At 34.9% G+C, this 11,823-nt stretch overlaps 1 protein-coding gene across 1 annotated transcript; it reads right to left on the reverse strand.

Moving 5' to 3' along the window:
- Window positions 1–5,085: 5,085 nt before the first annotated feature.
- On the reverse strand, window positions 5,086–11,307 carry LOC132300596 (cysteine protease RD19A-like). Its single transcript, XM_059797761.1, has 4 exons — window positions 10,787–11,307; window positions 10,550–10,669; window positions 6,370–6,616; window positions 5,086–5,614 (listed from the first exon to the last, which is right to left on the reverse strand). Exons 1-4 carry the CDS (start codon window positions 11,243–11,245, stop codon window positions 5,331–5,333), a joined length of 1,110 nt encoding a protein of 369 aa, XP_059653744.1. The 5' UTR covers window positions 11,246–11,307; the 3' UTR covers window positions 5,086–5,330.
- Between the last annotated feature and the right edge of the window lie 516 nt (window positions 11,308–11,823).

Genomic DNA, 11,823 nt, shown 5'->3' on the forward strand with positions numbered 1-11,823 from the left:
CTACCGTTGTTTAGCCATTGTAGTTCGAATTTGTTTTATGTTTTTTACTTTTCTGTAAGTTTGTTGCTGGTGTATTATTTAGGGTTCCGTTTTTGTTGCGTTGTTTTGTGTTGCAGGTGGTGTGCTACAGCGATTGCTGGTTGCCATTTGAATAGGATCACCTTTGTTGCAAAAAAAAAAGGGTCAAAATAGAAAACAAAAGATTTAGCGGTGATCTAGTTGGCCTCTTTTAACTAGCCTTTTTGATTTTTTTTCTTTTTATGTTGTCAAAAATTTTACATTATCAAACTTGCTTTCAATAACAAATGAACGCATTTCACAAGAAAAACGTCAATTTTTTTTTGTAATTAAAATTGAATATTTATCCAACTTTCCTTATGCTTTCTAAATTTAATGCTAACCGAAGACACGCACAAGATGATGTCAAATAAAATAATTAAAGAACAGTTTTGCGAACTTTGACTCCACTTGTTTATAAGTTCACCAAAAATCCAATTTTATTTTAAAAAGGTTATGGCGTATATGAGGATCTTATTGCATTTTGCAAGGTTCCTTGGTAAAGGTTGCTTTGTCTAAGTATTATTTTAGTACTCCATAAGAGTCATTTCGACCATAGCTGCAATAGTTATTTGGGATTGTTTTTCAATAGTTTAAAAAAGTTTTTAATTTGAAAAATTTAGAAGTTTTGAATGAAACTAAAATTAAACAGTGTTGTTGGAAGTAGAGCTTATATATTTAGGTAATTATTTTTCCTTAGACAATTACATATTTATTAAGGGTGGCTTGGTTGGCATCGGTTTTTGTTATTTTGTTGCGTGTTACCAGTTGTTGCCATTTGAATGGCACCACGTTTGTTTGTTGATGAAAGAAGTTCAAATAGGAAACAAAAGATTTGTGTTTCTTATTGTTACTCTAGCAATGAAATTTTTTAATTACCCATTTTGTTATTTAACTATTTATTTTTATTTTTTCACGAGTTTACCTTACCGAACTTGTTTTCATTCACAAATGGATAAACTTCACAACAAAAACGCCATTTCTATTTCAAATGAAACCAGACATAAATTTTATGTTTTACTTCTTCAAATACGAGTGTGTGGTTGGAGTGTGTGGTTGGAGTGTATGAAGGATCTTAACATTCTTTTTTCTTATAGCCTAAGACTAAATCCTTTCTTATAGCAAACGAGTGTGTGAGCACATTCCAAGAGACAGACTTCGCCTTCGCATGGTGAAGATGACCTCTCGTCGTCAGTGGCAGCTGAAGAAGTAAGACATCGCCAGGAATTGAGAAAGTTAGCGTGTCCATAAATTAGTGTCTCTTCCTAATAAAGTAAACAAAAAACATATGTGAAGGGTCAATGCCTCAATGGCGTTAATGCATTATTGGTTTTGTGTGGTCCATAAAATTATTCCAACGTAAAAGATGAAATGAATATAGTAGGTGCACTGTCCTTTTTTATGTGCCAATATGAACGTGAATATGAATGTAAATGCCAAATCTTTTTCAGATTGACATCTTGCTTTAATGTGTTAGACTTGACAAACCGTGTTGGAGATGTCATAACTTTTCTCTTTAAAGTGTGTGTATATATATATTTTGAATATTAACTTTATTGAGTTGGTGGTATGTTAACGATTTTGAATATATTTTCTCTCTTTTTTGAGTCATTTCCATCTGAGTTTAAGATTGTTCAAATTCGTTTTATGCGTACTTTACTTGAATTTCAATTTCAGAAAATACAGTTAGTTGTTAATATTCCTATATATTTCACGTTACATTTTATTTTCCCCAAAACCCTTATTGAGTGACCTATTATCAGAAGTTACCTTATTTTTCAAAATTTTCTTGATCATTTTTTTAAATTATTACAATATGTTTTTAAATTTTTTTTTTGACTCACTTCTTGACCTTCTCACGAATCTCACCTCAAACCCTCCAAAAATGGCTTACAAGCATTAAGTTTCTGCCCCGCCCCGCCCCGCCCCGCCCCACTCCGCTTCTAATGGAGCGGATTTGGTAGCATCCTAAAATGAGTTTGAGACGGATATGGTGAAACAATTGAAAACCCGAAGCGGGTTTGGGGCATGGGCGGATTTAGTGATTAACCTGCCCTGTCCCGATTATATATGTACCTTTAAAAAATATATGTGTGTATATATATATATATATATATAATATTTTTAAGACCCTCATTACTTTGTTAGAAACCAAGGGTTTTGTGGTCCAATGGTATCTCATTGGGATAGTGAGAGTTTGAGTCTCCAAATGAACAAAGTGGGGGTGTGAGTGATGTGTGTGAGTTTTTTGGCAATGAAAAAAAAAAAACTTTGCTCGAAATGTTAGTTAAATATTAATATTCACTATTTAGTAATTTAAAAGTGGGCCAACTTATTTATTGCCCAATTTGAGCACATTAGGCAAATTTTTTTTATTTAAAAAAACTAAATAATAAAAGTGGCATAACCCACATCGCCCCGCCCTGCAAATAAATGAAGTACGTATTGTCGAGTCAGTATTTTGTTTGTCGGAGTAGGGCGATTATGGTATACCAATTACAAACCTGTTCTGGAGTAACGGCAGAGTTGGTATGACGAATTTTCTAATAGGATGAAGTAGAGTTTAGCCAACTCCGCCTCAACTATGTCTCATTGCTATCCCCAGTGGTATGGAATAATCTAATCAAAGCATCTTCTATAATGAAACCAAGGGCACAAAGGTAGCCATTGCAATTAGCCGTTACAATTAGCTGTTGCTTGGAGCCAGGGGCCGAGCCAATGTATGCCTGGGGACATGTGCCCCCCTCCCTGGCCCCGCCAACTATATATATACACCAATTTTATTTTATTTTATTATATATATATATATATATATATATATATATATATATGTGCATCTATGAAAAAATTTATATAATGCCCTCCTAAAATTTTTATTTTCTAGAATTATATCTTTAATTTTTTATTTCTTTCCTATTTTTATTCGTTTAATTTCCTTAAAAAAAACGGTTAAATTTTTCTTCTTGAATCACACCATATATATATATATATATATATATATATATATATATATATATATATTTATATTTTCCCTTTTCAAAGTTCTCTTATTTTTCTATTTCTTTTTTTTAAAAAAAAATTTTCAACTATTTATCTTTTTTATACTACTCATTGATTGACATATTATTACCAACGGGCCAGTGGCCTAACTAGAAATTTTTTTATTTATTTATTATTTTGCAATAACTGTTTTCTTTTTGGCTCTTGATTTGAATAATTTAAATTTGTTGTCATGTTTATTGATTTTTATTTATTTATTTATTTTTTATTTTATTTTAACACTGCTCCTGGATTGAATTTCTGACTCCGTCCCTGCCCGGAGCTGCCATTGGGTATAACCTTTTTTTCTTTCTCTCTTTCATTCTCCACTATGTGCATGAAAGGTCATAGAGCAAAGCATAATAGAAACAAAAACAAAATAGGTTGGATGGGATGGATCTATTTGTAATTTTAAAACAATTTTGAAAATTTCATTATATACAGGTTGTATAACTTTTAATAGGTTGGATTGTTCATTATACACTTGGTAGTATTAAATGAATTGGTTTTTGAATGAATGTTTGGATTGAGTTGAAATGAATTATGTTTCTTTTCTTTTCGTTTCAAAATATTCAAAGTAATGAAGTCAAACTAGTAGTCTCCATGTTCATGACAAGATTATTTACTACAAAGAAAACAAAAGAAATATTGGAATTTTTACACCATAATAACACTAATAATACAAAAAGGTAAGAAAATCAAATCTTTACAAGAATCATATATAATGGAGATATTTTAGAGACCTGAAATAAAAGTAACTCTAATCCTATTCGTGCTTCATGATTGTTTCCTCAGGAGTTCTCCAAATTCTCCAAGTTATATAGTATTTGTTGAGGATCTATACGCTACAACATATAAAACCAATTCTTAGAGAATTTTAAACATTTGAATCATAAGCATATCTTATTTTATTTCAAGTGTTAATGAATAATTTCTTTTAAAAAAATAATTGTATCAATATATATTTAATTTTTAAAAGTAAAAACAAAAACAAACCAGTGTTTATCAAATATGTTTCATGTTTTTTATTTAAAATTTTTTACAATAAAAGGACTTGCCAAACGTGCTTTATTTTTGAATTTATTGAAATGCAAGATGTTACCAAAAGTATAGGGAGCAAGACCATATTTTCAGCCGAATAAAAATAACATTACATTTTTATTTTTATTGTTGTCAATGCACACTCAGAGACCTTAATAGTTAGTCCTTGACGGAAAATATTTGGGTACTCCACTAGGAGGATAAACTTCATCCTTCTAATGAGGTGGTCCACTAAAATATAAGCATCGGTTTAAATTTTAGAAAATAATTAAAGATGGGTCATACCCATCTTTCTTTGACCGATCTTTTATGTTAACCCCTAAAGAAATAGGCATCGCTTCTCTCTCTTCATCTCTTCTTACTCTTCTTCCGCAAATCTCCATTGTGGTCTAGAACTCATTTATCTTGAATGTGTTAAGAGTTCGGAAGGTGTATTTAGAGGGGAGAAGATGACAATCCATGATTTTGTTTCCTTAGTTACATATTTAATTTGAGCACATTAGAGTAAAAAAACCATAAACTTTAAGCTAGGGTTTGAAATTCAAAGAATTCCCAATACTCTAATAATCAGAGTTGTTTTGCCCACGCCCTGAGAGAGAGATTTGAATGTAATTAGTGAAAAAAATTAACTTCCATTGATGAATATATATCAAGAAATATTTGAAACTTACGGACCTGTGACTGCGGCGGTGAGGCAAGGGATCATGCTTACACAAAAAGTGGTGGCAGTGACGGCGATGGAGCCATCAATTGCCTGAGGATTGGAGATGATGAATTCACTCACATAGATCTTTCGGGTTTCCCGTAAAAGATGGGTATGGTCCAATTTTAATTTTTTAATATTTTTAGCCAGGTGTTCATTTTTCACTGGACCACCTAAGCTTAAAGGATAAAGAGGACCCATAGTTAATATATGTTTGAATAGGAAAGAAGAGAAGAGTAAGGGGAGGAGAGCAAATCATAAGATAGATTGAGATTTTTGATATAGAACCATCACACCTGATTGTAGCATGAAACCTACATCACATAGATGGACATTTTAGTTTTGAACCACCACATATGAACAATAAATTTGTTTCCTGACTGGGAATTTTTGAGAGCTAAATAAGTTAAAGACAATGGGGAGTTGCATTACATAGTAATACTCCTTATATACAGACACTGAATATTACTGGAATTCAATAATTCATATCCTACTGAGAGGGGGTATGGACATGGGCAGCAGCAACGGTTGACACCATGGAGTCCACTCCGCAAATGTTGCGACCCCGACAGATTTTGTAGAATCCGTTCTCCCCCCAGTGTTCACCCCATGAATTCTTTATGATCCAGTATGGCTTCTCCTTCATTCGAATGGGAGCATAGCCAGCTTCACCATACCCTACCAACAACACTCCATGGTCCAACCGCTTCGAGCATATGTATGGGCATGAAACTCCTCCGACGTATGTTTGCATGAAAACGGCATTGATAGCCACTGCATCCGGAGCAAATAAAAGGAATGTCAACAATATCATGCAATAAACAATAGTAGACACCTTCTGGTGATGCAAGGATTGGGTCAAAAGACATCTCTACAGCTATGTTCGGCTGACATGGAATTGGAGAAAAGCAACTCACAAAACTGAACTAAAATTCTCTCAAATTCCAAGCTCCAATTCTATGCAGCCGAACGTAGCCTACAAATATTTCAATGAAAAGACCAATATCTAGTTCAGTCCCAATTTAATTGAGGATGTTGGAAGGGATTGGTGGCATTAGTTACAAATGATTGCCCTCATATTCAAATCAACACTATCACGTTTGGCAGTCCAAGCTTTTACTAATGCACTGTACAATAGCCGTGTATGGCTAAAATTATGAGAAATGAATGAATGTCCTTGTAAAGAATTTGACAAATTTCCTTGCTTAAAACATTCTCATTTTCAAATAATAAGATTCAGCGGAGAAAACATTTTACCCAACTAAGCATATACAAGAACACCAAAAAAATCTAGAGCTGATATATGCATGTAACGAATCAAGCAGATAAGATTGGGGGCAGTTGACTTGAGTTGGGGTTCTCATTTTTTATAGGAACATATTTCTTACTATGTTGAAAGAAACACAAATTAATAAAAAGCAAAAGATTTCTTTAGGTTAGAAAAAAACGAAGGACAGACGAGACATCAATAGCAAACAGTCTTTTCCCAACTACTTGCGGTTGAGGACAGAACATAAGAAGTTGCATACCTGCAAGAGGACCATTTTTCACAAGATTTGCAGCAATCTGATCTTCATCAAGGGAGACAACACTGAAGTTAGACACCGACGCTGCAATCTTGGTCTCATCAAATTTGCAGGTTCCACGATCAGTACCGGTGTAAGGATAATCTTCTTCTCGCATAAGCCCACCAGATTTGAGAGTGTACTCGAAGGCACTATTCATCAGCCCACCACGGCAGCCAGAGTCGCAAGAACGTGCATCTTCTGGATCACACTACAGCCAATACAAAGCTTAAATTAAAAGAATGAAATGAGAATACTGATCCATTGAACCACCTTTCTCTTCTCCAGCAGTTGTATATACAAATCAATGCTATTCACGACTGTCATCAAAATGTTAACATGTATAGGCATTTATATGTTCGTTACGGGAGAAAGTGTACATTAGATGGACATAGATGTGGCGTCGTAAGCAGTGAAATGAGATGCATGCTATATGATTTAACTATTTTCTCACTTGAACACAATTAAGTGCCTAATGTTAATTGCTGTTACTGTAAAATGCACACTGATGCCAGTTCATATACAATGAAGAGATAACCGCGTAAGATATGCTTTGTTCTCATGTCCAACTTAAAATAAGTAAATGTACCACGGTTAGAAGGAAAAATGAAAAGATTCAAGTTTCATATTTCTCATGTGGCATCGTTGTGTTATTTATTGTGGTCATGAAAAATGTACTTAACTGGTATAACTCAAACAAAAATGCACTTGTTCTATGCCACATCTTGAAATATACAAAAAAACACAATAAGCCAAATGACAGCAGACACTATACTCCACAAAGTCACTTAAACCCGATTTAAATAAATACCTGCTATACATCAAAAGTACCACAAAGTTTGTCCATTCACAATTCACTAGAGCATTAAATATCAGAGTCTGGAAGCAAGGTTCTCATACAGTAACATTTTGCAACCTTGACAAAGATAATCTTCAAATGAGATTCTCATCGATGGGCAATATTATAGCGAATTCAAACACATTTGTTCTTATTATACTTAATCAACATCAAAATTGAATTTCTTCCTCCTAGCATAAGAAACTTCTACAATTTTACCTCAGTATTTATCATTTCGCATACTGATTACTATGTAGGTTAGCATGCAACCTAGCTTCTAATATGGTACCATAATGATTTATATGTTATTGGTCGGGGTTCTTTAGTCTAGATGGGATGGGAGATACAACTGGTCAGATTCGGATAAGTAATCAGGTGATCTGAAGAAAAAAAGAAGATATCACTAGATTTATAAAGCTAAGTACGCAGTATCCTTTTCAATTGCCCTAGACGGCTCCCAGTTGGTTGCCCAAAACAATGGACTGCTTGACCATATATAGCACTCCAATGAATTGGAGTACAACCGGCCTAGGAAGCGCAAAACCAAACACTAGTAAATATAACTAGCAGCCTACAAAGTGGCTTTGACATTGGGATGAAATGGTTAGCAATGTCAATCCGTCATTAGGCCCGAGTAAGACAATACAAACACCTAGTATCATAAACATACATTAAGCTCTCCCTTCTGGTCCAGTAAATACGTGTTCAGCCACCACTACAGTCTACAACACATCCGAGACGGACCAACTTGGCTAGCCTAAAAAACTCTATCTGTCAATCCAACACCTCCACAGACATAACCCCAACTGACCCTGGACCTATCGATGTGAATGTGTCCCTCAGCCTTGCCTCTAGTCCTTGTATTGGAGAGAGAGAATATATATATATATCTCACCAGATTTATAGTAGTAGGGCCAAGGATATCAAATCCTTTTCAAAGAATCCGGATGGTTCAAAGTTGATTGCCCAAAATGATGGACTGCTTGACTATATATAGCACTCCAATGAATTGGAGTACAACTGGGCTAGGAAGCCCAAAGCCAAACACAAGTAAATCTAACTAGCAGCCTACAAGGCGGCTTTGGAATTGGGGTGAAATGGTTAGCAATAGCAGACTACAAGGCGTCTTTGAAATTGGGGCGAAATGGTTAGTAATAACAATCAGTCATTAGGCCCAAATGAAAATACTAACTCCACGTATCATAAGAATAAATTAAGATCTCCCTTCTGATCTAACCAATACGTGTTCAACCACCTCTACACATCTGAGACAGGGACCACCTTGGCTAGCCCCCAAAACTCTATTTATCAATTCAACCCCTCTAGACATCACTCCAACTGGCCCTGGACCTATCAATGTGTCCCTTCTTAGCCTTGCCTCTAATCCTTAAAGGGCTCAGGCCAGTTCTGTCTCGTGGTCAATCCAACACAAAGGTCCTTCATGGGATATGGAGTCATTGCCCTTTCAGGATAAGGACTAATCATACTGTTGCAGCAGAGCTTTCCGGACAAAGGTGTCACTTGGCTGCTAATACGAGAGCCACATGGCGGAGTGTAAACAATGAATTTCCATGAGTTAAATATATATGATCAACATCCTTGACAATACAACCAATTAAAAATAAAATAATCCACCCAAAACATATGAAAGAAAATCTCAATTCAACTAAATAAAAAGGAGAAATAAAAAAAATAAAAAAAGAATCACCCTTAAACTTCTCAAATGTGACTCATGAAGGAAGTAGGTGTAACTAACCCTGGCATCCAGTAATAAAAAACATTTACAAGTAACAGCTTAGTCCAACTTCAACAGTAAAAACACAATTAATAAATGACATAAGAAGTTTTAACCAATTCAAAGGCCCCCAATGTGAAAATAAAATCATAGCTCCCAAAAGTTTTTCCTTGAATTGAACCCACATTGCCGCTCTATGGTTGATACAGTACCTTTTGTGAAGAAAACATTTACAAGTAACAGCTTAGTCCAACTTCAACAGTAAAAACACAATTAATAAATGACATAAGAAGTTTTAACCAATTCAAAGGCCCCCAATGTGAAAATAAAATCATAGCTCCCAAAAGTATTTCCTTGAATTGAACCCACATTGCCGCTCTATGGTTGATACAGTACCTTTTGTGAAGAAAACTGTGATTTAATAGTAGTCATCGTTACTCATACAACATATACATTGGCATGATAAAAAAAAATGTATAATGGAACCATAAATATGGCTATAATAATTGTGGGAGAAAGCAGTTAATTCCCAATTATTGCAGACTTGATCAAGAATCAATATTAAGTCTCTCTCTTTTTACTCTGTAAAAACTTATTAAGGATGAGATTCCACAGTGTATACTATTTCCATATGATATTCCTTTAATTAATGAAACTACTAAGTCAGAGATAAGTGCCAGATTAGAGAAACTAGAAATACAAGAAAAGTTATGATAAAAATAGCAAGAAACAACAACAACAACAACAACAAACATTTTGATTACTTCAATTTGATTATTCATGAAGGAGGAATTGGAGTTGATGATAATCATAGAATAAAGCAGACAGAATTAAACCAGGATGAGTCAAATGGAGTGCTTTTAGCATATTGTGCAACAGATGTATACCATTATAATTTAATAATAATTCTATAAAACAGATACAAGACCGATTATATTTCATGGGATGGAATATCGTACAATTAAGAAACAACATACATATAAAATGAATATGTACAAAATGAAAAAGTTAATTTACACATATGACGGACAAGAAAGAACAAAATAAGAAACAAACATATTTGCGAAATAGTTGAAGTAGCACTTGTTCAAGATACAATGAAGGAAAATTGATTATCATCATTTGACCAAGGCAAAATTAGAAATATGCATATATGCAGTATCTGTTAGAGATGAATGACCAAAATGCATCAAAGATCAATAACTACAGGAAGGATAGTGATTTTTTTTTTTTTTTAAATACTGTAATATATTGTTTGATTGAGGTAATTGCCTTAGAGACGAATTGCCAAATGGGATTCATGTAGCCAAACCTAAATAGTTGAAAAAGCTTTGATGAGAAGAGCTAAGCTACATCTTGATTTAGAAGTATTGTCGAGATACTTAAAGAAACATTTAAGTGCACAATAGTGCCACCTGAAAAACTATAATTGGTCAACAAAATATATCTAGTTTTCCTAGTTCAATATTATTATCAATTAAAGTTGCAATATGTGTGCATACAGTATACAGATACATGTATGCAAGTAAAAGTCTGTGTATATTCATAAGGATGGCAAAGAAAAATCAAACCTCATGGTCACAATCCACAAGCTGTTGCTCGCTAAGGCTAACAAGCTTTCCAGTTGCAAGAAAATGAGCACCTTCCAATGCCCCAGTAGCACTAAACGACCAGCACGAACCACAAGAGCCCTAATTGCCAATTAATCAACATAAATTTATGAAATCAAAAATTAATACACCACAAAGCCCTAAATTTCAATAACTAGCTAAAGGATATATATATATATATATATATATATTTCATACTTGATTCTTTACAGCTGAGACGGCACCGTGGTCTCTCCAATCGAAATCGGTCGGGAGATCATTGGTCGGAAGGATCGGAGCCTCCTTCGCGTCCACAGGCAGCCTGAGACGGTTCAACCCCAGGTGCTTCCGCCGGAACTCCGCCGGAGTCAGATCGGAGAACTGAGTCACGCCGTGGGACGCCGACGGGTCGAGCTTCTGGTGATGGCGCGCGCGGCGCAGGTTAGCCTTGAAGACCGCGAACCTGTAATCGTGTTCCTCATGCGTGGCGTACGATTTCCCGAACTTGCGCTTGAAGATCGAGAAGTGTCCCTCTGCGTTCAACAAGTGGTCGGCGTCGTCGTTGACCACCTGACGGATTACAAGGTCGTTGTCGTCGACGTTGGAGTCGTCGGCGGAGACAAACGACGTCGCAATGAGGAGAGAGAAAGCGAGGAGGAGAGAGAATCGGCGATTCATGTTTTCAGACAGAGATTGAGGCTATTGAGCACCGAGTGTTATATACATATATATATATATATATAATAGCTTGAGAGTGTATGGTACTATCTATTTACCAGTCGTCTAGGAAAAGGTTGCTTGGAAGAGAACGTGATGGTGGGGACCAATAGTCTGTAGACAAGTGGCGCAGTTTTATTCGTTTAGGAATGGTAGGTTTGTGGCAGCGGAAGTTTCTCAAGGGCCATATGTTTCTTTGTTCTATATACTATATTGTCTCTTACCAAACATATTTGGCTTAATTAAACTTCACTCCCCTGTATTATCCTTTTATGACATGTATAATCCCCAATCTCTTACCAACTCTATTTTGTTGAATTAAAATTTAACCCCTAATATATATATATATAATTATATAGTCGTATTCGGCAGAGTTTGGTACTTGAATTGGGGTAAAATCATAAAACTCCCAACTATGAAATTTATGCATATAACCCCCTTGTACCAAGTAAATTTCATGGAACTCCCTTAACTTTTCGAAAAGTCATCAAGTTACTCTCTTCCTGTTAGTTTACTGATTTGCTGTCAAACACTAGCTA

The sequence above is a fragment of the Cornus florida genome, unplaced genomic scaffold (genome assembly GCF_030987335.1).
Source record: "Cornus florida cultivar Cherokee Brave unplaced genomic scaffold, ASM3098733v1 CherokeeBrave_3.0.0_Hap2_Chr03, whole genome shotgun sequence".
NCBI lineage: Eukaryota > Viridiplantae > Streptophyta > Magnoliopsida > Cornales > Cornaceae > Cornus > Cornus florida.

What these genes read in the sequence shown, in the direction of transcription:
- LOC132300596 (XM_059797761.1), bottom strand. Translation starts at nt 11,245, where the DNA reads ATGAATCGCCGATTCTCTCTCCTCCTCGCTTTCTCTCTCCTCATTGCG. An exon ending in TCTCAGCTGTAAAGAATCAA is followed by an intron (nt 10,670 to 10,786) that starts GTATGAAATATA and finishes ATTGGCAATTAG; the next exon opens with GGCTCTTGTGGTTCGTGCTG. An exon ending in GAAAAATGGTCCTCTTGCAG is followed by an intron (nt 5,615 to 6,369) that starts GTATGCAACTTC and finishes CTCCGGATGCAG; the next exon opens with TGGCTATCAATGCCGTTTTC.